Source organism: Leopardus geoffroyi, chromosome B1, assembly GCF_018350155.1.
Source record: "Leopardus geoffroyi isolate Oge1 chromosome B1, O.geoffroyi_Oge1_pat1.0, whole genome shotgun sequence".
Lineage (NCBI taxonomy): Eukaryota > Metazoa > Chordata > Mammalia > Carnivora > Felidae > Leopardus > Leopardus geoffroyi.
This window is the reverse complement of record NC_059327.1, coordinates 103107095-103134165: the sequence shown is the minus strand read 5'-3', so window position 1 is coordinate 103134165 and position 27071 is coordinate 103107095. Positions and strand designations below refer to the sequence as shown.

General features: G+C 38.0%; 1 protein-coding gene and 1 long non-coding RNA gene across 3 annotated transcripts in view; one reads left to right on the top strand and one right to left on the bottom strand.

Moving 5' to 3' along the window:
• TNIP3 (TNFAIP3 interacting protein 3) overlaps positions 1 to 20483 on the bottom strand; it is a 55621-nt gene extending 35138 nt beyond the window's left edge. Inside the window, exons 1-2 of one of the 2 annotated variants that reach the window (XM_045468657.1) lie at positions 20397 to 20483; positions 2347 to 2433 (exon numbers count right to left, since the gene is read on the bottom strand). In XM_045468657.1, coding sequence (XP_045324613.1) covers positions 2347 to 2412 — 66 coding nt within the window. In that variant the 5' untranslated portion in view covers positions 2413 to 2433; positions 20397 to 20483. Of the gene's footprint in view, positions 1 to 2346; positions 2434 to 12170; positions 12317 to 20396 lie in introns of those variants that run through there. The other variant, XM_045468664.1, reaches the window with a different exon arrangement.
• LOC123593123 overlaps positions 1 to 26517 on the top strand; it is a 31390-nt gene extending 4873 nt beyond the window's left edge. Inside the window, exons 2-3 of the long non-coding RNA XR_006710141.1 lie at positions 2661 to 2726; positions 26478 to 26517. This is a non-coding gene — a long non-coding RNA (uncharacterized LOC123593123). The remainder of the gene's footprint in view (positions 1 to 2660; positions 2727 to 26477) is intronic.
• The last annotated feature ends 554 nt before the right edge of the window (positions 26518 to 27071 follow it).

The window sequence follows — 27071 nt, the reverse complement described above, 5'->3', positions numbered from 1 at the left end:
CAAGCTCTGAGCTGTTGGCACAGAGCCTGATGTGGGGTTTGAACTCAGGAGCTGTGAGATCATGACCTGAGCTGAAGTCGGACACTCAACTGATTGAGCCACCCAGGCGCCCCTAAGACCTCATTTTAAAAGATATTCTTCCATGTGTCTATAAATTCAGAATTATTCTATTTGCTTCTGACCTCAAGAAGCTGGTTTGTCTGAGTTCCAGAAGTAACATCAAAATCCAGGTGACAAATATGTTGGGTCTTCAAATTGGGCTTTCCCTTTTTTAGAAAGTCTAGACTCATTCTGGATCAGAACAGATTGAATATTAGGTACCTTTGATCTGGAAAATGCTGTGAGCCAACTGTATGTTGTGTAACCTGAGCTCAGCAAAGCAGAGATACAGTGAGACCAGATTCCAGATCAGTGGTTCTTACTATAAGAACGCATAGAAGTCACTATGGAAGCATGCAAAATGTAGGGCACCACGAACACTGAAAAAGAATTTCTGAAAAGGGAATCGTAGCTCCTCCATTTTTTTTTTAATAGACTTTATTTTTTTAGAGCAGTTTTAGGTTCACAAGAAAATCTAGCGGAAGGTGCCAGAGTTTTCCCATATGCCTTCTACCCCCACACCTACACCTTTATCAACATCTCTCACCAGAGTGTTACATTTGTTACAATTGATGAATAGTTACTGACACATCACCCAAATCCATAGTTTACTTTAGGGTTCATTCTTAGTGTTGTACATTCTATGAGTTTGAACAAATGTTTAATGACATTATAGTATCATATAGGATAGTTTCACTGCCCTAAAAATCCTCTGTGCTCAGCGTATTTATCCCTTCTCTACTTTCAATAAATTTCAGAGGTTATAGTGATTCACACTAAAGTTCAAGGTTCTCCTATTTCAGACCTTTCTTGGGAACACAGATTTGGGGTCCTTAAAAAGTTCCCTTGCTATTTGTGATAGAGACAAAAAAAATCTGTGTCTAGCAAACATTTGTATGATTTAGCCTTCGGGGAATCCAGATTAAGATTAATTATATACTGTGCATTTTTTTTTTTTTTTTGCCATATATAACTTTCTCTGCAAAGAAATAGTAAAACTTTTGGACTTTGATTTTTTATTTATAAATAAGAGTTACTGAAAAGCTAGATACTAAATCTGCAAGTGAGAGAGAGAAAGCACAGTAATAAGAATTGTTTAAAAGCCATAAATGTATCACCAGGAGTTTCTCTGGAGATTAATCAACATTTATTTTACTATGGTTCGTATGTCTCAGGTATGTATTAAAATGGAACAAAGTCAATCAAACACAAAATTTGGGGAAATTTTTCATTTGTATTTGCTTTGCTTTCCAGTTGCTAATGAAGGTATCTGATGTTTCAATAAACACAAAGATTTTTAGTCATTAGTTCTACTAAGGGCCCCACTTACAGAACAATTATTCCTTATATGGTGCAATGTGTGTTTAAAGTGTCTGGGCATTTCTTTCTCATTTACCATAACACCTGGACCAACTTCTAAGATATTCAAATCCTGACACGCTAAATTAAGTATCTAAAGAACAAAAGAGTTCCCTTAATTTGCTATTATAACTTGGCTAATCTCTAAATAGAACTTTAAGAAAGAACATTCATTCATTCATTCATTCAGTTGGGTAAGTGTTGCAGTAACCAGTAACCAAACAAAAACTATGGTATTCATTGTACATCCATAAATATTTTACTAGAGATACTTTATTGCTATATTGTATTCTATTTCCAACTGTACAAATATTCTTTTTGAAATTTATATTGAACCAAATTTCTTTAAATCAAGAACAAAATATGGAGCCCACAGAACTGAGGAGCTGTAGGGCCTTTGCACAGGATTTAATCTCACTTTGTAAAAGAAGAAATGGAGCTCAGAGGGATCAAAGAAAATGCAACAGTCACCCAGACACTTTTTCCTCCTTAAATAACATTGATTAAATACAAAGCAAAGGGGTGCCTGGATGGCTCAGTCCGTTGAGCATCCGATTTTAGCTTAGGTCATGATCCCCCTGTTAGTGAGCTTGAGCCCCAGGTCGGGCTCTGTGCCGACAGCTCTGAGCCTGGAGCCTGCTTCAGATTTTATTTCTCCCTCTCTCTCTCTCTCTCTCTCTCTCTCTACCCCTCCCAGGCTTGTGTTCTCTCTCTCTCTCAAAAATAAATAAATAAACATTTAAAAAAGTTTAAAAAAATACAGAGCAGCTATTATCTAAAGAAAGCAAAGTAGCCGTTTCTACTCTTATCCATCATTGCATAATTAACCATTAAAAATGCAATTGATGCTATATATGGTCAATTCATCCCCTAAAGATGTATTCTTACCTCTCCATGCTCCGAAGAACTTTCTGCAGCACTCATCCTAGTTGTGCCCTGTACGCAATATGCCATGGAAGCTGTTTTTCCTGGAGTCTTGGAAGACAGAAGGAAAAAGAGAAAGAAAATGTCTCTTGTGGTATCTTTTAAAGTGAAACCAAATATACAAAATTTTTAAAAGACCGCACTGTTAACTCATGGTGGAAAATAACAGCAATTGTTTTTCATTAAAAGTGAACAGAAGTGACTCTGTATATGAATTACACAGAATAAGGTTATAAGCACAGCATCTGTGATTTTAACTTTTCTTCTCTTCCAAATAGGGATTTCCCAGGATGTCTCAAGTAGGCAGGCTGTGACTAAGGGAGAGGCCGATTAGCCTCACTATGGTATGTAAATTGTCATTCTTCCTTTACTGGCAGTTTCTCCCACTGGAGGAGGAAGTTACCACAGAAAGCCTGGGCAAACCAAGTCTTTCCTCAGTAGCCAGACTGCCATAACTTCATTGTATTTCCCAGAGAGTTAGGTAACTATTGACTTTTTGACAACTCGGTTACTTGCTTCCCTGAAGGCAAGATTTTCTGGCAATGCCTTCTAACTGTGAGCTTAGCTGTGTAGAACTTAATGAGTCATACGTAATTCTGTACGTGCTACTAATTCCTATGGAACTAAAAGAGAAAATTCATTAGAGCAAAAATGGGCATTGTTTGGAAAGCTAATGTTTTATATTGGCAGGAAGTTTAAACTTGGTTCTGAAGTTTAAGACTGTCTTGATGGTGGTTTGTTAAGCCCAGATTTCTCCATGATCCATTTGCGGTTCAATCTTTTGTTTTTTTGGCACTAATATTTTAGTATTCATGAGTTGACTCATACGGTATTGAGGGAATGAAATACTGGGTAATGCAGATAAAAGCGTGCAAAGATGATGCTTGGAGCTACACAAATGAGTCATGGTAGAACAGAAGACCTCATTCCAGACTTGGAGGAGAGGGACCACAGAAGAGCCAGGAATGCAGAAAGAAAAGAATGTGTTGCTGAAGGAAGAAAACAAAGAATTTACAGTCAATTACTTAATTTACATTTTTGTTTACACCTTCCTATGAGATAGCCACTTGTATGCAGGATAAATCCTACAATTCCTGAAATTCAAATTCTTTAAAAGAGAATGATGAGTATCTAAGATGTGGCTGTTGTCTTTTTTTTTTCCTACTTCATATCTAGCACCACTTTCTAACTCTGCCTGTGATCCAGCCATCCTGAACCCCCTTCATTTCCTGAAACAAGCCATGTACCTACCACCTGAGGCTTTCTCTGGCTGGAACATTCCCCTGTCTGGGCCCCCTCCAACCAGTTGACCTGGGAAATCTGCCTAATGCTTCTCTTACCCCATAACCTTATTTGATCTCCTTTTACCAACCAGAGCCTTTACTTAGCATTTACATAGTGTATTTACACGTTTGTAAGTTCACCTCCGTATCTACAGTACTGTGACACACAGCACATATTCAACACATTCTGCTGAGTGAATAAATTGATGAATATCTACATGCCACATTTACAGACTTTTGCTGTGTGTGTGTATGTATACATGGTTTTGTTTTTTGCTAGTTTCTTGGTCTGGTTTGGGGGTACACTTGTGAAATGGAGTGATATTTCCTTAAGGCAATATCCAAAAATGCAGGTGGGAATCAAATTGTTCTGATTTCTAAAAGTAAGAGTTATGACTCACATATGATCTGATTTTAGGGGACATAAGCAGAGATTTCCTGGAGACTGACACTTCGTTAACACTAAAACCTGCTCATCCAAAAAGAAAAAAAAAAACTCTAACATGAAAATAGTTTCTTCCAGGGGTTCCTGGATGGCTCAGTTGGTTAGGCGGCTGACTTTGGGTCAGGTCATGATTTCTCAGTCTGTGGGTTTGAACCCCACGTTGGGCTCTGTGCTGACAGCTGGAAGCCTGGAGCCTGCTTCAGATTCTGTGTCACCCTCTCTCTCTTTGCCCCTCCCCGCTCCCACTCTGTCTCTCTCTCTCCCTCAAAAATAAATAAATATTAAAAAAAATAAAATATTTTCTTCCAAACGCTATCCCCCACAACATAGATATATTTAGATAGAGATAGAGATAGAGACAAAGAGAGATAGAGATAGAGCTACAGAGATAGAGGTAGAGATAGAGATATATAGATGCAGTTCAAGGTTCCTTTCAGCCTTATCTGTGTATTTGGTAGTAATAACCCAGTGGATATGGTAACATTGACCTAGAAAAGTAGTCGGAAAGATCATTTCTTGACAGAAAGTACAGTGCTTGGCCTTGGTGTCTTTTGGGTCTCCTCTGTACAGTATCCTGATGCATACTCAACTGTTTCAGCACAGCGTGGTGTGATGGCTTCCATTGAATGGAAATCCTATACCATTACATTTTTCATTACAATTCCTTTGTGTCTTCTGCTATGCAGTTTAACAGCAAACAGATTTTCTATTAGCTTCAGAGAGACATGTGGTAATTCCTGAATTAACAATAACTCTTCTGGAGAGCCCCAAGTTTGGATTGAGAAAATAGGAGCTTGCACTAGGCCAGTCTTAGAAATAAACTGGACATTTTCTGTTACATATGCCCTTCTTACCTCACCTCCAGCCCGCTTACATGTACTATGTACTTAAGAGTATGATTCTTAGGGGTACCTGGGTGGCTCAGTTGGTTGAGCATCCAACTCTTGATTTTGGCTCAGGTCATGATCCCATGGTCAGAGGATCAAGCCTTGTGTTGGGCTCCACCCTGAGTGTAGGGTCTGCTTGAGATTCGCTCTCTCTCTCTTTCTCTCCCACTCCCCCATTCACGCTCTCTCTTTCTAAAAAAAAAAAAAAAAAAAAAAAAAGAGTCTGGCTTTCAGCCAAGCTTTGTTTTGTGAGAAGTCTTACTAGCTGCAATAACTCTCAGAGAAAAAGACGTGTTTCCAAGGGGATTCTGAAGAGTCTTCATTTTTCAAGTCACTAAAATATTACACAGAGAAAAATAATTAACAAAGAGAGATATGGTGAAGAAAAAGGACCAAGGAACTACCAGCCACTAGTTAGTTTGTAACTCTCATCTGAGTTGATGATAATTCTCTCAGAACTAGTCTAAGACAGATCATCACAGTTCTACAAATGCTAAGAGGCATTCTTAATCAGGTAAAATAAACATACCCCCCCTTTTTTTATTATCCTTTTAGAATGAGGGTTGAAAACCTCTTTTGCTTCCTGAATCTATTTGCATGAATTTTTAGGTGAGTGTGTTATCCAGGCAGGACTGAGAACCTTGGCTGGTGACAAAAAGGTCTGACTCTTGACTCAGGTCATCTAGATTCATATGTTGGCTCTCCCATTCACTACCCGTGACATTGGGCATGATGCTTAAGGCCTCTAAGGTGCAACTTCCACATTTGTAAAATGAGAATAGTAATAGTGTCCTTCTCCTAGGGGCCTAATAGTGTCGTCTTGCTACTTGTGAGAACACATATAAAAACTTAGATACTACTGCTAATAATATGATCTTAAAGATAGGGGGACATTGATCAAATTATTTGTGCAATAAATAATATGAAAAAAGGAAAGGACCATCAATCATTTATGTTTCACTTGGCACTGAATGGATGCCAAAGGAAAATAAGCAAAGGTCCCGCTTCCAATTAAATTAATATGTATACACATAATATATATCCGCTTGCCTGCAAGAATTCAGAGAGCTCACTCCCGGCCTTAATCCTTATGGAAGGAGCTGTACTTTCTGCTGGGCCTTGAAGTGTGGATTGGATTTTGATAGATGGTAAAAGCTGAGGCATATTGCTATAATGTGAACAACATAAACGGAATGGAAGTGGACAAACCTAAGTATGAAGAATTGTAACGAGCCCACTGTAACTAGAGTAGAGCTCATCTAAAGTTGATTAGGATCAAATTGTGAAAGACTTTAAATTTCACATTAAGAAATTTTGAGATTATTGCATAGGCCAGGGGGAGCCACTGAAGATCCCTGAGAAAAGGAATTTTACATGATCTAAGTAGCGTTTTCATAAAAATAGACCTCGATATGTGCATTATGTAACAAATGAGTGAGATTGAGAACTGCAATACCACTTCGTAGATATTATCAAAAACAATATTTGAAATATTTAACAGCGTGTGGTAATCCAGATATTTAACAATCAGTTCATCTAGGGCACTCAGAATGAATCAGGAAGATTCCTATATTAATTGTCTTCTTGTCATCTCTATCTGGATTGACCTCTTTCTCTGCTTGCGTAAAACTTATTTCCTGATCTTCCCCATAAAACTTGTCTTCCCCATTACAGTCAATGGTGACTTTCATGCTCTATATTACAAATCTTGGAGTTGATATATTTGATTCCTCTTTCTCACACAACCTGTATCCAATTTATCTGAACATTTTGCAGGCACTTCAAAAGTATACCAGAAAGGAGAGCAACACATTGGCACAAGACCCAATTTAATGAGAGAGTGGCAAGGTGAAATAAACATGCCTTTTAATAACTTTTTCAAAATGAGAACTTTAGCATTTGTGTCCTGATTTTATTCACATGAAAATTTTTAGAGAACATCCAATAGGGGCTGAAATCTGACTTCGTGTCACATCCTACTTCTATGTTTACTAGTTATGTGACCTTGGGAAGATGCTTAGCATCTTTGGACTGATCAAGCCACCTGCATCCCTTACATGGATTATTGCAATAACCTAATAGCCTCTGTGCTTCCACTCTTGCTCCCTTCCTCCATCTATTATCAATATAGTAGCTATTGTGAGTCTTTAAGAACATGTCATTTCATGTCACTTCTCTGCACAAAACCTTTCAGTGACTTCTCATCTCACTCAGAGATGAAAGCAGAACTCTGTAGAGTGGCCCACAAGACCAAATACACTGTAGCCTGTGCTTCTCTGGCCTCTTTCTCAGTATTCTTCCCTTTGCTCACTCTGCTCTGTGTCCTGTCCACACTGCTGCCCCATGAGCCTGTTATGCACACTCCTTGTTCTCTCTGCTTAGAACTTCTTTTTCCTAAATACCCACATGGCTAATCCCTTCACCTTCAATAGGTGATTGCTTAAATGTCACCTGTTTCTTGAGTTCTTACCTGACCTCCCAATATAAAATTGTTCTCCAACCCAGCATTTTCTATCTACCTTTCCTGCTGTATTTTTCCATAGTACTATATATAAGATACTACATATTTTTCTTCTTTGTTGCTCTCCACCATTAGAATGTAAACTTCATTGACAATAATTTTTGTCTCTTGTGTTCATTCCATATTTCTCAAATCTGAAATAATGCCAATTATTTTAGTACCTACTCACATGCACATAATGTTCAGACACACATAATGGCCCCTCCCTACCCAAAAACTAAATCAAGAATATTCCTGAATCAGCTATCTTCTTAAGAGACTATGAAAGATATAAAGATCAGAGTTTCAGCTTCTTAGCCTCAAAACTAGTAAATCACCTCTCTTTCAGACCCCAAGCCTGGGCTTGGACTAAGAGAGTTGGGTGAGAGAGGAGTCCCAAATCCTGTAACTTCATGGGAGCTAAATGCTTATGTCTCTCCAGCTTGTAACTCTGAAGCAATTTTTTCATGCAATTTACAAGTGTTGCTTGAAGTCTGTTTCCACTATATACTTTTAGTTTTTAGTGCATCTCAGATACATCTTAGGGCAAATTGACTTTTGCCAACTAGTCTGTAGTCTTTACAAAATTGCAGACTTTATGCAACTTCCATGTCTGAAGATTTCTCAGCACTGCACAAAGTATTAAAGGATCTGAGCCAGTTTGACCATCAGTCCCCCTCTGAAGTCTCCCTTGGCTCTCCAAAGTAGTGTTAGTTACTTCCTCCTTTGTGATCCCAGGGTGCTTTGTGAAGTATCACTTCCAGTATTTACAGTAAAACAGTCATGAATTTTATGTACCTTTCTTTTCTGTGAGGCTGTAAGCTTCTTGAAGGTAGTAGACTCAATTTTTATCACTTGAACATTGGGAACTAACACAGTACCTTCAGAGTTCAGAGTAGTGATACTGTTCATTTTTATTGAATGAATCAGTTTATGCATGAATTTTCAGTAGGAAATCATAGCACACCTCTGCTTCTCGTAACGACCACAGTGATATACAAAGTTATACACTTTGCCTCGAAATCAAAAAAGATCAAGTAGGAATATCAATGTATTTTTTTTAAAACTGTTCTATTTGATTCACTTTTTATTCACTTTATTCTCTTTATGTATAAATATTTTACCCTTTCCTATTTTGGTTATATGATCTATCTCTCTATCTATCATTTATCTATATCTTTCTACCTATCCATATCTATGTATCTATATCTATATCTGTATCATCTATATCTATCTCCATAAAAATCCCCCTTTAATTTTCTCTTACCCTTGATTACTATTTAATAAATAATCAATATAAATAATTGTACAAGCTATGGGGGAACTTTTGTTATTTTTTTAATGTTTATTTATTTTGAGAGAGAAAGAGTGTAAGTGGGGGAGGGGCAGAGAGAGAGGGGAAGAGAGTATCCCAAGCAGGCTCCAAGTTCAGCATGGAGCCAGACCTGGGGCTTGATCTCACTACCATGAGATCACAACCTGAGCCAATATCAAGAGTCAGATACTAAGTGACTGAACCAGCTAGGTGTCCTACTATGTGGGAATTCTTAAAAGGCATAAATGTGATCTTCAGTAATATTTCCTAAATGTGCACAGTGCTTTTTACATCTTAGGAGATAAGTTAATATCTTGAAGTATTAACTGATGATCCCTCCAAATGAACACTGCTCTTTGTTTTATGTAACCACTCCTTTGTTTACTTGGTTAATGGTATCTTTTGTCTCCAGCACTGATTAAATTTGCTGTAAATGCAAAGGGACAAACAGCCTTGTTCAACCTGTCATTTTCAAAATAGACTCTCCAAACTCTGGAGACCAAAACCAACTTTGAAAACCAAAGCTTGAATTGCAAAAGCTAGTATTTTTTTCCTGAAAATTATGTTAAAAAAATTTAAAGACTAATTCCTTTCGTGCAGTTTATTTTGAAATACCTCAGAAAATAATGTGGATTTTATTTGATTGATCCAAAATCAAATGTGGATTGATTGATGGAAAGAGGGGTGAGTAAGTGGATAGATGTGTGGTAAACAAGTAGAGAAAAACATTGGTGGCAACACTGAGGTTGTGGACATATAGGTGTATGTCATAAAATCCTTTCAAGTGGCTATCCTTTCAAGTGGTTTCATGGCCTGAGGGAAACGAGGAAGATCAGAGTAAAAGAGTATCTGGATGGTTTTGAGGGCTCATGAAGAAATGGAGCCCCATTCCCCTACTTCTAGGGACTCATCCATCATGTATCCAATTGCCCATATTGAACAGCAAAGAGCAGAGACAGCTTTAGCCTCACCCTTGGGTGAAGCCTGGGCAAAGGGCAAGTCTTGAAGAGAATTTCTCCATCCCATCATGGTACCTTGCTGAGATTTTGTGGCATGTCTACGTAGAGAGGTCCTAAGACAGGTCAACCCTAATAAGCTGTGGAAGCAGAACCAGAAATTTGCTACCTTCTTGAGAAGAATGTAAAGGTGGTCAATTGAGGAAGATGGAATATTTACCATATGGCCCTGAGGATAGGAGATGAATTGAATTGTATGGAAGCTTGAGTGACTGCAGTGAGGATATAGGTCAATGAAAAGACCATAAAGAGTACTTTAGATTAGTCCCAATGGCATCGTGAGATGGCGGATTATTGAAGCCTAAATGTTTTCACCCTAAAGTTGTCAAAACAATACAGGACTTCCAGATAAATTTGGATTCCAGATATAGTTTTTGTTTATGCATAACTATGCCCCATCCAATATTTTGTTGTTTTATGAAATTCAAAGTTAACTGGGTATCCTGTACTTTTATTTGCTACATCTGACAATGCTACTCCACTTGCATTACGTCACAAAATCTGCTTCACAGACCCTAGGTTCCATTATGGGGAGAAAGAGGGAGAGGAGAGAAGTTTTGCAATATAAAATTGCCTGAGAAAACAATAAAATGACTGACATTTCCTGTAGCCAACCAGATTAAATTATCTTCTATGAGATAGGATGGGGGTCCTAGACCAAAGGTAAATTCAGTTTAGAAAAAAAAAATAAATAAATTAATTAATTAAAAAAAAATATATATATTATATATAATTTCACACACATGAGCTCTGTGGTTTGGAACATTTTATTTGCTTTAATTTGAACTTCATAACAGCCCTATAAGGTTGTCAGGAAAGGTATCTGATGGTAACAAAGATTAAGTTGAAATTTAGAGATGGTAACTGACTTGAATTTAATCTTTTCTCTTCTCTTCTCCCTTACCACTCCATATTAATGCAGATTGCTTTATTTTTATCCTACTTAGCTCATGCATTGACCTCAGTTTCATTCATGTATATATTCTTATAACAAATATTTATTGATTATGAACTATGGATTTGGGACTATGCTAAGTACTAAGATATAAAGATGCACAAAACAGACATGTCTTTCACATATTTTCTGTTTTTTTACTATAAATCTGAAGATCAGAGGGATCACTGCATTGATGATGACATTGTTTCTGTGTCATTTCATAATTACCAAGTAATTAGCTTGGACATTTTATGTAGAAGAGACTACTTTCTTCTTGAGACAATACATTCCAACATCATATACATAGATTTAGGTACAATTCTTAAATAAAAATATAACTAAGTATAATTAAGAAAAAACATGTGTATATAAAGGATGATGCTGGAATCAGAGGAGCCTGTGGTGATAAATCAGTGGAAACACAGGTGATGCAAAGAGTGTGTATTAGGAAGGTTTTGTCTGAAAATGAGCCTGACTCAAAAGAAAATATGCTAGTCTGAAAAATTGCAAATATTTTCTAATTGCTCTTTAGTGATGAAAAAAAAAAGTATTTTAAAAAGTAAAGCTTCCTCACTGAAAGGGAAAAAAAAAAAAAAAAGAATTGATCTCAGTTTTTGCTACTTACCCCAGAATCCTGTAGGAAAAGACATCTATAAACTTTATGGGTCGAGCCTTATTTTCCCCACAAGTACAATATAAAGTAAAAAAAGTCTTAATACATTTCATCTAGAAGGTAGCCATTATAATGATATGAGCATTCTTCAGTGAGAGCTGACAGTGCCCACTTGGCTAGTACTTTTCCCACACTTGTGAAAAGAAGTTGTGATCAACCAAACTAGAAGTGGGAAGTCTTGCTTGAGAAACAAGGCTTTTGAGACATTGGATTCCAAAATCCAGCCAGGCAGGGTTTAGAAGTCCTTATGAGTGATCTACAAACTGTCACAAAACTAAACAGATCACGAACATAAAGAACACATTTGCTTAACAGCTCTTACGAACATATGACTCACAATACCTCCGAAGCCAAATATTTCACTTCTTTAATACTATCACAAGTTTTCAAATTTCTTAACCCAGAGGCTTATGTTATTTTTCTTGCATAATAAAGAGGACATATCTAAATTTTTTTTTTCAGATTTTCTTGTTGAAATCATACAAGTGTGGGAGAAGACAATCAAAGGCAGAGTAATAATTCTAAAAGGAAGGATAACACCTTTGACCTGTTCAGTAGAAACCCTGAGATTCTGAATTCTCTTTCTTCTCTTTGCAGACTCCTGGATACCTTATATTCTTTTAATCAGTTGGAATTATAAAATCAATTATAATTTCCACCCAGTTGTCACTCTTCACTCCAAGTCTTGGTGGCTTCCTCCAGCAGCCACCCCGCCTCCACCCCAACTCTTACCCCATGTTGTCATGCTGTTCTTCCAGACCCAAGTGATCAAAACTGGAGCTACCAGAATTATTATTTTCACTGAGGCAGAAAGAATACTCTTCCACCTATTGCTTCCATCTTTCAAAGGACAACCTGCATCTTCCAGTTTTCTGTAACTCCCTTTCTTGTGGAACTTGGGGCAAATCCTCCCAGCAATGGAATGAGCAACATTTGAGTAAGGAAAAGAGTGTCCTTTTCAAAAGTGTTTCGGTTTATTGCTTCACTTCTCTTACCCCAAACGGATGCCTCTCAAATGTTAGGGAGAGCTTTTGCCTTCCTTCTTTTGTAAGAGTTAATTCTTGCATCTTAGAGTGCAGTTTTAGCTTACAGACCTGTGTCTCTATTTTCTGTTGTGCTAGGTGATATACTTTACTATAAAATAGAGTTCAAGATGGGCATACACAGCAAGATCTCTGTATCTGGACATGTACCTGATAATCATGCATTGTGGAAGGCTTTAAAAATCCTTGTTATTAATGGAAGAAAGAATAAGTCTTAGACTAGCCATGGAATCAATTTAACTCTGGAAATATTTTTGGGAAACACAACTTGGCTTCTTTACCCACTAACCTGTTTAGTTTTGAAGTTTGATTATACTTTGAGAATTAGAAGACTCAAAACTAATAGCTGCACTTACAAATGGAGAAAGATACATGGCTCATGTAAGTGACTTCACCCAGGTTGCCAACACTGAGCTTCAAGCGCAAGGTGTGGCAGCTGAGCTAAGCTAGGCCTTTTTGGTGCCTGGGAACATGCAGGCAGAGCTTAGCTAGCCAACTGTGCAGGCATTTCCTAATGAAGAGTTAACAAATACTCATGTAACAACACATATTTTTCTGTTAGGAAGAAAAAAAAGGATTAAAACATTCCAAAGCCATCACTACTGAAATTAGACAATGAGATTCAAAGAAGCTACTCATTATATGAGAAAAATGGAAAAAAAATGGAGGGGGTTCAAGGTCACCCTACTACCATAAAAATAATGGTGATGGTGATGGCAATAATGCTATGCTTGTTTAGTTTAGCTCTTTATACTTATGAAATGCTTTTACTTTTTCACTCACTTTGTATTCTTATCACAATCCAATTTACAAATGAGAAAACGAGATTTAGATCATCCAAATTGTATTTTGATAAAGAATACTAGCTTAGCTTTCAAAAAAAGGGAAATAAGGAAGAGGAAATTAGCTTTTTTTTTTTTTAACAATGTGGTTACAGAAAACGTGTGTCAGCTTACTGTATTTTGCAGGAAGTTTTTCCTTTATTGTCTTTCCAAGTGTCATAAGTTTATATTACTCTCTGAATCATCAAAAGAATTTTCCCAGGGCTTTTTACATTGGGAAGAATGTCTGGATCTAGAATTTGTCCTCAGTTACTGGGAAATCCTCCCTCAACTTGTGCAAAGTTACTAAAAGCCAATTTGGGGTACTGCCTCTCAGTTAAAACAAAGTAGAATCCAGAGACAAAACAAGGTTCTTAAGCAAATTCAATTCTAGTGAATCTTATTAAAATTTGGACAGTTTTCTTTCTCACTCCCAAGTTGCATCCTTGTTTCTAAGAATTACTGGAAATAGGGGTGCCTGGGTGGTTCCGTCAGTTAAGCATCTGACTCTTGATTGTAGCTCAGTCATGATCTCACGTTTCATGAGATACAGCCCCGTGTCAGGCTCCATGCTGATAGTGCAAAGCCTGCTTGGGGGTCTGTCTCTCCCTCTCTGTCTGCCCCTTCCCTCTCTCTCACTCTCTCAAAATAAATAAACTTAAAAAAAAAGAATTACTGGAAATATATTCGTCCAAAAAATACACTTTAATTCTTCTCTCATTTTCTTTTGTATTTAAAGACCTACAATTATAGGGTCCCAAATTAATATTCATATATTAATTTTCTCATAGCATTAGGACCGTGTCTTGGCTTAGTGTAACTCGTACTCAACATGCATTTTGTAATTTGAATATTTTTCTTACTTAGGCAATTATTTTTCTTTTGTTTACCAGACTTTTGATGCCCTTTGTTTGCCAACCGTCTACTTCAACTGTCCCAGCATGCTCTCATACTGATGGAGTTTCTCATGGTCATCAATAATGTTTCTCTGTTTCCTCAAAGTAAAGTCTCCTTTCCTCAAAGTACAGTCAGTCTGTTCATTTTCTCTTCTAGTAATCCTCCCTCTTATTCTTGGCAAAGGTAGTTGGGCAAAAAGGGAACCTTGACATATGTCTCAGGTTCTTTCATTAAAACATGTCTCCTTCATTCAGCAACACTTTTCCCATCTCATAAACTTATAAAGAAATTCATTTTCTGCTCCTGGAAAGGAAGTATACTGTACTATTGTTCTTATTGTTATTTCATCCAGTGGAAAACAAGAGACACCCCCAACTGTCACTCTGTCATTGGCTCACTCTTGTCTTACACCAAAAAGAAATTTTCTTATACTTTTTCCAGTTCTACCAATATCTCAGTGAGAATGTAAAAGTTTTCATTTTGTTTTGAATGTAGAAGTCCCCCTGTAGAGTGCTTTTGGGTAAATAGTAACTCAGCCAAGATTCCAGCTGGAAATTAAACTATGTTTACTCAAGGAGTCAAATATTGGAAGATACTTTCAGACGACAATTGAGAAAGATATGCCTGAAATCTATTGGGATGAAAAAGGACTCCCAGGGGTTGTTTTTGGCAAACTTTACTCATAGAGAGAATAAAAGCACAAGTTTGTTTGTTTGCTTGCTTTTGTCTTTGTGGAACATTTTATTAGGGGAGGGTCACACATTCTGACTCTGTCTTAGGCCAGAGGATGACAAGAAGGTGCCAGAAGCACTGGGACCCTGATGGAAGCCTCAGATGGAAGCTGTAAGAACCATATCCAAAGGGCTGCTCCTCAGTGCCTCAGTTTCCCCTTCATGATACGGGAGGGTTATGTTCCCTTCTGGGTTTGAAACACTGTTTGATAAGATAAAAGTAGGTCAAAAGCTACAAAGAGTTTCTCCACTCCCAGGACCTGCTCTGAAGCTCCTACCTCATACTATGGAGCCAGAAAAAGGGAATTTTCCCAAGAAACCGTGTTGTTCACTGGTCCCTGCTGCAGGGGTAGGGGGAGTGCAGCTGTCTCTGAATACCTGGATGCTGGGGCAAGGACAAACGGAAATTCTTGTCTGGCCAACATCTTGGTTTTCCAGGAGGGAAAACTGACCTTCCTGAGCCCTCAGGGCAGAGGCAGGGAACCCCAGCCTTGTTCATTCGTCACAGTGGCTTGATCCAAGGATATGCTTCAAGTCCAGAGAGGAGGGGTTGCTCTGACAACAACATCACTCCTGATAATAGCTTGAGGTATGTCCCAGTTGCCAAATGATTTATGTGAGGGAGAGGGAATTAAGAGCAGGAAGTTCAATTCAGAATATATAGAACTGAGTTTAGGTCCAGAGTCCAATTTCCATTAGACCGTAGGTAAATGATTTAGCTTCATTATTCCCATCTATAGATGGGTAAGGATTGTATATAAATGCTTTTCAAAGTGCTGGCCCAAAGTAATCACTCAGTAGATGGTAGCTAAAACACCCAAAATAGAAAACCATACACATATCTCTGTGAAACACTGGATCTGTAAGGGAGCATTGGGAGCCTGTGAAGCTAAAATTGGGAAAGAAAAAGCCTTCCCACTGAGGTGGAGACAGGAATAGTGTTTAGCTGTATTTGGCACCCTGGAGGCCATATTCCATGCTGGGCATACTTAGTACAGTGAGTGGTGCCATAACAGTCTTAAGGGTGGTACAGCTGACATCTAGAAGTAGCAGTGATAGGTAAGCACCTGACAACCATTGACAATAATTTAGGAGACCAGAATGGACAAGAACAAATGGTACTTTCCCCACAAAGGATAAGACTCTGGATCTATGAGTATATCTTTGAGATTCCCCCACAAACTTTGAGAATTACTTGTGGATGGACTCTAGAGGCTGAGTGAAAAGCTAGCTTTATCAAGGTTCATGAAATCAAACGTGTTGTTTCATACTGATACCTCCTAGAAAAACCTACTTCATGTGACATTTTATACCTCACTCTCAAGAAGTCTGACTGGTGGCGATGATATATCTATACATAAAGGATTAAACACCCAACATGACAAAGTCTATGAATGACCTATTAGGAAGGTAAATTGTTCAGGACAGAGCAGGAGGGGCTCGAGCCACTCTGTGGGACTAGAGACAGAGGTTAACGGTACAATGAAAAGTTTGAATTGGCATAACAGACAGTTCATCAAATAGGTGGGGAGGCAAGGGTTTCCATAAAGAATAAACAGCACATGAAAAGGCATAGCATATGAAGCTGCATGGTCTCCTAAGGGATTATGGGGTGGCTAGAGCATAAGTTGCATTTTGGAGAGTGGCAGAATATGTAGAAGACAGCATGACACTGTAAGAAAAATATGCACAGGCTTGGCTTCCTATCTTGAGACTAGAACTTTACAGCTTCATGAATTTAGGTAACATTTTAAAATTTCTATGAGCCTTAGTTTTTTTTTTTTTTTTATCTGGAAAATGAGGATAGAGATAGCCATATTTAAGTGTTGTTATAGTTATCAAACATAATATAAAACACCTCCATACCTGTTATGGTCATTGACCCACAAATATTAGATTCTATTCCTACTGTTTTATTCTGAATGTAGGCCAGGACTAGACCCTGGAGGATTTTATATATTAAGTCAAGGCATTTGGACTTTATGATGCAGGTAAGGAAGTCTATTTTTAAGTTCTAAGCACTTGAACAGTAGCAACATCTATATTGGTCAATATGAATTAGTGTTGAGCAACGCTTAAGAAGGACAACCAGTTAGGCATCTTCTGGGGATAGTCTAGCAAGAAATAATGAATATCTGAACCATGATATGGTAGTAAGAATGAAGGAAAAGAAACAAAGTCCAAAGATTTTATGAAGGTAGAAAAGGCAAGAACTTCAGGGTCCAGGGTGAAGGCTGGCCATTATTCTAGGAATGCCTCCTGGAGTTGGGCAGCATGGTAGCCCTGGAGGAATACAGGATTATACTCAAATTTGGATTAGTGGGTGAATAATGATCCATTAACTAATGTAGGAAATGTAAGGGGGAAGGAACAAGGAGTTTTAGCAGAAAGGATATTGAATTCACTTTGGAAAATACTGAGTGAAATAGATGTGCATGGAGAAAAGAACTCCATGTTTAGGAAGTTATGTGTGTGTGGAGTCATCAGCACATATTTTGTAGTTTAATGACCCAAGGACTACATACAGATCCCTGGGTAACACTGATATAAGATAAGCAGGTTATGGAAGTGAAAAAGTGAAGGTGAATGAGAAGGAAAGATCAGAGGAAATAAAAGTGTGTGTATAAGGGAGGGGAGATGATGAGAGATTGATTTTATAGTTGTTGATGGAGTAAGACATTTTTAAAAGATTCAATTAGTAAATAGCGTCAAATGCATATGAGAAGACAAGTGAAAAATCAGATGCAAAATGACCATTGGATTTATCAAGATAGAGCTTATTGGTGGTGTGACAAGGGGCAGAACAGCCCTGGACAGCCTGATCAATAAGCTTGGCTATACTGCCCAAGAATGAGATAGAACATTCCCCATAAAATAATATGGGATCTCACATATGTTTAAAAGTGGAGAAAGCAGAAGAGGCAAGAACGTATTTTAAGCTGGTGAGAGGTGATGGAGATATGGAAGATATAGGAACTCAAATACCATGCAGTGACTGGACTTATCATAAAGTGGTGGCCATGAAGCTTAACTCCATCCTCACTGCTATTCAGCAACTCATTGCAGTTTTATGCCTCTTTTCTGTCTCCCACTGCCTACTTCTTACCATCCCCGATTTCCATATACACTGGATCTCACCTCTCATTTTCTCACTTTCTCTCAATGTTTTTATCTCACACTTCACAAGGAAAAGGAAACAAAAACAAAAACAAAAACATCAGCTAAGAATCTTCAATCCTTTGCCTGGCTGGATGTGTGGTATGTAGGAAAACGAGCACATTTCATCAGGGAAGTGATGAGAGAAGCTGTATCTTAAAGAGAGGTACAAGTTTTAGTTAACTCTCCAAAATAGAGGAAACTAGTTACCAAGAGGATGGCAATGAGGATGTAGAAGAGGCCTTTACCATATAAGGAGGAATCCAGAAGACAAAATGAACAGAGTTGAGAGGGAAGTCAGTCATGAGCAAATAAATCTCGGGGCTGATAATCAGAGCATATGAGGATTAGGGTACTGGAGGGGATTCAAAGTCTCACCATAAAATCTTATTTTCAGGAGTAGACAAGAAGGCCACTTGAGAAAAGCATACATTTCTATGAAGAAAGAAAGTCCTAAGTGGGAGTTAGATGTGTATGTGTGAGGGTTGGGAGGATGGGGTAAGATGAGAAGAAAGAAGTGGAGAACTAAACCTTCCTTGGCTCCTAACCATCAGCAGATACTCATTTCTAACTTTAAAAATAGATACTACTGGGGTGCCTGGGTGGCTCAGTTAAGCATCCGACTTTGGCTCAGGTCATGATCTTGTGGTCTATGAGTTCAAGCCCCGTGTCGGGCTCTATGATGACATCTCAGAGCCTGGAGCCTGCTTTGGATTCTGTGTCTCCCTCTCTCTCTGCCCCTTCCCCACTCATGCTCTTTCTCTCTCTCCCTGTGTCAAAAATAAATAAACATTAAAAGAAAAATTAAAAAAAAATAGATACTACCTTTTCAGGAAGAAGTGGATTTCTAAACAGAAGTACATAGATACCGAACAAACACAATACATGTATAAATGCATATTTACACATATGCATTTATTAAATGCATGCAAAAGAGTTACGGGAGTGACCATAACATATTTTTAAAGTGAAAAAAGGTAAGTTCAACAAACCTCTGTGTGCCTCTGTGTGCGTGTGTGTGTCTGTGTGTGTATGTGCCAAAAAGAGAGACACAGAGAGACCCCAAATGCTAAGAGATGCTCTCTGGGAGTGGTGGGCCAAAAGGAGATTTCAGAGACAGATATAAGTGTAGTGAGGCCAGAAGTTTATACCATATACAATTCTAGGGCCTCCTTTAAAAGAAAAAGATACAAATGTATAAATGTAAATTAAGTACCTAAGTAAATATTTGGCTATGGGGATCCAAGCTTCACTAGGTCCACCAGAAATCTGTTTCCACATGATTTTTACTGTTTTCTCTCTCTATGCTTAGGATAACTTTTTCACAATGAACATGAGTTACTTTAGAAATAAGGACTAAAGAAGTTATGTAAGTTGTTTTTATTTTTTAGATATTTATTTATTTCTTTTCTTTTTTTTTATGTTTATTTTTGAGAGAGAGAGAGATAGAGTGCGAGCAGGGGAGGGGCAGAGAGAGAGGGAAGGATACACAGATCTGAAACAGGCTCCAGGCTCTGAGCTGTCAGCACAGAGCCTGACACCGGGTGCAAACCCACGAACCATGATATCATGACCTGAGCAAAAGTCGGAAAAGTCGGATGCTTAACCGACTGAGCCACGCAGGCACCCTTGTTTTTTTTTTTTTTTGTTTTTTTTTTGTTTTTTGGTCTTTTTTTTGTCAGCCATGCTTTCAAATTTATTTCTATTGGATTTTTTTAAAAGGTCATTAGAGATGGTTTCTAATCAGAACAGCTATGGGTTCATATTGTCATTTATAATGCATTTCTAGGAAGTTATCCACAAAGTTCCTAGCTTGAGCTTATCCTGGAATTTTATTTGCTTCCGTGAAGCACTGTAAACAAATATCCTGAAACAAGAGGAAACTCAAAGTCGGACCACTCCTTTTATCCAGAAAGCCTGTTTTTTCTTTAAAAAATGGACAACAGATTATGCTGATTTTAGTAACCAAGGTAAGAGAGTTTACACAAATTGGGGTACTTCCTCTCTCCAAAAGAGATGTTGCTGTATTAAACATTATTTTTCATAGCACAAGTTTGTTCCTGCTTCCCTGTTGTCACAGTTGCCTGCCTGGTATCAAGCTTTAAATGGGAAAGTGTTTGTGCTGAAGGGTTTCCTTAGTAACAGGAAGTGACTGTGTAAGAGGGTTTTAGAGTGGGTTGGCTTTATAACCTCTCAGTCATCAAGGAAGCACATTACTGTAAATGATCTGGGGACTGTCCCAAACTCTTCTGAGTGAACACACTGTTGAAGGGTGTTTTGAGAAAAAGTAGAAAAAAGGTGGTTTCTTACCTTTAGAAAACCTGAATTTCTGTGACCTGGTGTGGCTCCTGGGGTGGCCCCTTTAAGATCAGGAGAATCATTCCTCTCGATCAGATCTCTGATTTTATTGTCCAACTCCATGCTTTCGCATCTGCTTGGGGACATGGGAAAGTCACATTTTACAAAGTTAACTACAAATTATTCAGGGATACAATGAGTTTGTCAATGGCACGGAGGTCTTATCTGTGTACAGTACCTCTCTAGAATCTCCAGGTCTCTAATCTCATTTTTATTCATCAGTCCATGCCATTGGAACACTTTAAGGATTATTGGAGTTTAATTTTCATTTACTTGCACGTTTATACAAAGTGATAGAGTAAGATGCAGACAAGCTTAGGCATTTTCACAGCCTGATAACAATGACCAGAATTGAGTGCTCACGGTGAACCCGGGGACCTACACTTTCTTATTCGGTGGCACAACAATCCACTGAGGTCACCCATACCTTCATTTTGTAGAGAAGCAAACTTGGGTTTAGGAAATTAACTAATTTGCTAATTTATGCAAAGTCAAACACTGGCAGGGTCAAAAGCAAACTCAAATCTATAGGATTCTATAGCCTGTGTATATGTTTTGGTTTTTTTCCTCCGGTTTTATTGAGAAATAAATGACACACATCACTGTATAAGTTTAAGGCATACAGCATGATGGTTTGATTTACATATATTGTGAAATGATTACCACAGTAGGTTCAGCTAACGTCCATCTTCTTATAAGATACAATAAAAAGAAAAGAAAGAAACACTTCTCCTTGTGATGAGAACTCTTAGGATCTACACTCTTCACAACTTTCCCGTATATTCTACAGTGGTGTTAGCTCTAGTCATCATATGGTACATCACATCTTTAGTACTTATTTATCTCATAACTGCAGGTTTGTACCTTTTAATCTCCTTCCTCCAGTTTGCTCCCCTCCACACCCCCTCTGGTAACCACAAACCTGATCTCTTTTTCTAAGAGTTCTGTGGGGGTTTTCTCATTTCGTTTTGTTTTGCTTTGTTGTTACATTCCACATATAAGTGAGATCATATAGTACCTACAGTATTTGTCTTTCTCTGTCTGACTTATTTCACTTAGCATAATGCTTTTAAGGTCCATCCACGTTGTCACAAGTAGTTGAATTTCCTTGTCTTTGTATGGCTGAAAATACTCCAGTGTATGTGTGTGTGTGTGTGTGTGTGTGTGTGTGTACACACTTCTTCATATATTCATTACTGACAGTTAGGTAGTTTCCCTGTCTTAGTTATTGTAAACTATTCCCTATCTTAACCATTTTGCTGTATGTTTGCAATTAATCTGAGAACAAATTTATAAGCAATTATTTGCTACCAAATGGAAATATTATATTAGAGTCAAAGAATATTTGCCTTAAGGAGAATCTCGTCCAATTGTATCATTTATCTGAAAACCAGAATGAATTGCTTACATTCCCATGACCATTAATTAACAGTGCCAAGATTTAAACCAGATTTTCTGACTTAAGTCCATTTTCTTTCCTATTATGCCATCTTGCCATGATGGAGAAATTTTCTCACTAAAACCACAATTCACAAGAAAAATGCATACATTATGTGATTTTTCTTCACATACATTTTTTTTTTTTGCCTGCCTTGTCATTTCTCAGCCCCTAAAAATAACACCTAGGATTGGGGTAGGAGATCTTTTAAGAGGACTTTTCAAAGTTGTCTGCACATAAAATGAATGTGTAGGTGGATGACCTAATTGTATACCTATGTGGCTGAAGTTACTTGATTTGTCTGCCCAACCCACTACTTTCTTTGAGAGTAACTCCCAGGAGCTTGTTGCCAGGCTTGTTGACACTTCTTGACCTCACGTCTTTGGTTATAATTGATTGGACCAAAAGAAAACAACTGATCCCAGCCAAAGAGATTTTCTTCTGTGTGCGGAGGGAGCTAAGAATGAAGCATATGAGTAGGAAAATGCAGGGCTGTGAGATGGAGAGAGTCCTGACAATTTTCTAGTTCTGAAAAAGCCCTTTCTAAGGCATAACTGCCTTCCCACCCTTGTATTATGGGAACCACTCCATGTCCTTATAATGAATTGTCTCCATTTTTTAAAACTATCTAGTTTTGCTTGATTTCTGTTATTTGTGATGTGAAATCCCTAAATAATATACCTTGACCTTCATATTTATACTCTTTCTTTCAGGCTGTGAAATGTCTGTACCTCAAGCCCTACATATGATGTCACTGTATTTTATAAGTCACTGGGTCTACAGTAAAATCCTTCACAGCCCACATCATTGCATATTCATGGCATTGGGGCTTCAAAGTTTCCCACAACCCTCTGAGAAGTGTCACAAAATTCCTTTGCCTCAAATCCTGCAGATTATCTAGATTCCCAAATAGCACTGGAATTGGACTAGACTGAATAAGTTCCTGAGGCGGCTTTCAGACCTATTCTAAACCAGACTTGCCCACCATAAGCTCACAATACTTTCTGGTACTATATTCCTCTGTGGCAAACTTGTTAATGAGCCATTTCAAACCCCAGACAGGATCACCACTTTGATATGACCATTATGACCTACCCCCAAGTCCCAAGATGCTCTGGCTCCCTTGCTATGTTTCTGAGCTCATCTTCTATTGTTCCTCCTGCTTTTTCCTTCCAGGAACACTTGCCCCATCACAGTGTACAGAACATGCTATGCAAGACTTCCACTTTAGGGCCTTGATATTTGCTATTCCCTCCACATGACTTGCTCCTCCATTCAGGTCCTGTCTCAAGTGTCACTTCATCAAGAAAGCCTCTGCTGACTAAAGCATCTGAAATAGTTTTTCACACCCATCACTACTCCCCCTTAATTCTGTTTTATGTTCTTCTTAGAATTTTCTATTTTCTATTATTTTGATTTCCTATCTGTTTACTGTTCTTCTCTCTGACCCTATACATGTCCCCTATACAAGGCCCTATACATGTCCCCTAAAAGAAGGGTCTTCATTTTTATTTACTGCTCTGTTTCCTTGGCGCATAGTATGAACTCAGTAAGTACTTGTTATTAAATCAGTGTGATTCTATGATGAAATTTAACTCAAAATACCTGTCATTAACTCAAATCCAATCATTAGATTCGATGCTTATTTAAAATGTATGCAAATAACTTCAAACTCATAAGACGGATAAAGTTGAGACATAAATCATTCAGCAAGGAAACACTAACAGCAGCTTTAGAATGCACACCCTAAGTCAGTTATTACTGTCTTCATGGCTGCCTTGTTCATTTACACTTCAATTATGTGAATTCTTCAATGTTCAACAATAATTCATTGAGTGTTCACTATTGCAGGGTTCACGTTTTGCAGAAATAATTATATACGGTGATGATTCTCCAATTGTCATAATTTTAATAGGGAACATGCTTAGAGGCTTACAGCCACCCTTTCCTTTTTCATTCGGACAAGTGAGTAAAGGTTTTGCTTCGAAAGAGGACCCTGTTCCCTCTTTTGAGGGTGGGGTTCAGCATATGTTCCTCGGAACAATGGCCAAAGAAGGATGGTCTTATAGGGGTGATGGGCCCTGGACTTGGTACAGTGTGAGAGCCTCAGTGGGTAACTTTGACCACTACAGGAAGAGGAGAAGTGACAGCAAAGAGGAAGAGAATCGTGTGTTGGTGACCAGAAGTGAGGAGCTTCTGGTAAGATCTATGGAGATGGTGGGTCTCAGTATTGACTACTGTGGCAGGGACAGGGTTTGGGCACTCAGGAATCCAGCTGGGAGCCGAAAGAACACAGGACGGGTGGGACTCCAGACAGTGTACCTCAGTTAGGATTTGAGTTTATTTCTCATTGCCATGGTTATAGCCACTGCTGTCGCTGTAATGAGTGTGCCTCAGAACTTACATCCGAAGCCTCTGAAAGAAGCATTATGATGTAGTAGAAAGTAGAAAATAAGCTTTTAGAGTTGAACCTAGTGGTGGGACCTAGGGTAAGTCCCTTAACATCTATGAACCTTATTGGTGTGGTTTATAAAAAGAGAAATAATGTTACATTGGGAGACCATCAATAGGCTTAGTCATAACATATGTGCAAGGGCTAGCACAGTGCCAGACATGTGGTAGGCGCTCAATAATTGAGAGCATGGTTAGTATTCTGAGGGCCTGGCCCTGTTACCAAGCATTCTAACAAATGAGTTTGGAAAGTAGGAACCATACATTGTGTATATTGCCGAAGAGAAAAATAATTTTAAAAACACAGAAAAATTTCAATTTGGTTCAAAAGATAATCAAAAAGTTTAGTCACACCTTGGATAAAAAAAAGGTAACCATATTCCCTATTTGGGTTTTACGACATTCGTAGCAAATCTTTTTACAGTATTCTTTTAATATAAGAATTTGCTGGATAAAAATATTTTTTGTTGTTTTTAACTAGTGAAATGTATTATATATAGTTCATGAATTTCAATTGGCCTTAGATTTATTCTACAAAAGAAACATATTTACTAAGGTTTATTTCTTGCTTATAAAGCTCAACGTTCTGACAACTGAGAGGCAGAATGAATTACAGCTGATAAACTCTGCTTTTCCCTTTAGATCACTAAATGCATGAAACATAGTTATAATCTTAATATAACATTTTGACTTAAGATTTAGAGTAGAAAAAGAAAAACGTTCTACTAAACTTTTACATACAAGTAGAACAAATCCTACATGACCCTGCATTACTGGGTATGTATATCCTCAACTTTGGATCTGTTTCCTGATTCTACCCAGCAGATTAAACAAGGGTTATGGTTCCCATGAGCTGTGCTCTGGATTCGGCTCCTTAATCATTCAGATGAGTAACTTGAGCCTTAAGAAAGGAGTACATTCCATTTTAGGTTTATGTATTTATTTTTGAAAGAGAGAGAGAGACAGAGCATGAGCATGAGAGCGGAGGAGGGACAGAAAAAGAGATGGAGACAGACAATCCCAAGCAGGCTCCAGGCTGTCAGCACAGAGCCCGACATGGGGCTTGATCTCATGAACCATGGGATCATGATCTGACCCAAAATCAAGAGTTGGATGCTTAACTGACTGAGCCACCCATATGCCCAAAAGAAGTGTCTTTCTTAAAGTCATTTCACTTATAAAGGGCAGGACAAAGGTGCACTCTGAGGCCCATGACATTTCACTCTACGATTGGGTTGTTCACGATTTTAGGAATTGTCAATACAGCAGGACCATAAGAGGGCTATGTTATCCCCAAATAATTGGGTTGAGGTTTTCCATTCGTTGGCTGTTGTCTGCTTCAGCTTCAAAGAAAACCTACTAGTGTCTACAACTGAAATGTAGCTGATTTATAAGGTCAGATGTTAGGACAGGCTTGGGAGTCAAGCTATGAGGATCAGTGTCTCACCTGCCACATATCTTTTATGCAGCACCTTATTATGCAGCTTATATATGCAGCTTAGGAAAGTAAGCTGTGAGTTCTTGACCAAGGTGCATGAATGGGATGAATCATCCCAGATAAAATGAAATATGAAATAATGTATGTGTTATATGCTCATTGTCTCTTTCTGAAGGAAGGGTTTATGGTTTTTATCAAGTTCTTGACTTGCCCTAAAAAGCTGAAAATCACTGATCCAAGAAGTTATTGTCTTGAGTGACCACTTTTAAATCAAATTTCACTGTGGCTTTCTCTAAGAGGACACTTCATTTATTTGTTTATTTATTTATTTACCATGAAGGAGCCACAGAAATTCATAAATGACTCTTTGACTCAAACACTACTACTAAAATCTTTATTTGAGGTGGCCTCCCTACTCAGTTGCAAGTGGACAGAGAATTACATAGACTATTGTTAAACCAACAGTTCTCTGAGGGGAGTGTGACAGAATTCAATGACGTCTAGTAAATCCCTGTTAGACCTTGGCTTATTCATTGTTTATTTAGAATTAAGTGAATATAAAACTCCTGCATTATTACCCCTCATTCTTACCTTTCACTTACAAAAGTAAACCAACATAGAAAGCAAACAGAAAAGGTATGTTTTTTATTTTTTTTTTTTTTAAAAAAATTTTTTTTTTCAACGTTTATTTATTTTTGGGACAGAGAGAGACAGAGCATGAACGGGGGAGGGGCAGAGAGAGAGGGAGACACAGAATCGGAAACAGGCTCCAGGCTCTGAGCCATCAGCCCAGAGCCCGACGCGGGGCTCGAACTCACGGACCGCGAGATCGTGACCTGGCTGAAGTCGGACGCTTAACCGACTGCGCCACCCAGGCGCCCCATGTTTTTTAGAAATGGTATTAATATGAATTAGATTTTACCAGTAGGATAGTAGGTTAATCCAATATGACAATGAAGCTTTAAAAAAAAAGAAGCTTTTTAAAATGATGTAAATTGTGTAAATTATGTCTAAATTATCTAAATTATGTAAATTGTGTGAGCGGATTTCCCTTAGACTACCATCAGAAAATTATGATTCACTAGTGGCCCAACCAGAGAAAATAGGGAAAGAGATGAATGGATTTCAGGTGTATTTGGAGTTTTTGGACATCAATTACATATTCAAGAGTCTCTATTACAGAAGCCTTCAAGAAATTATTGTTAAGGAAAGGATATAGCATGTCTTTCAATGCCATGGTTTAATAGGCTCATCCAAGGATTATTTAACGATTTAAGTTTTACTATTTGATTAAAGCATA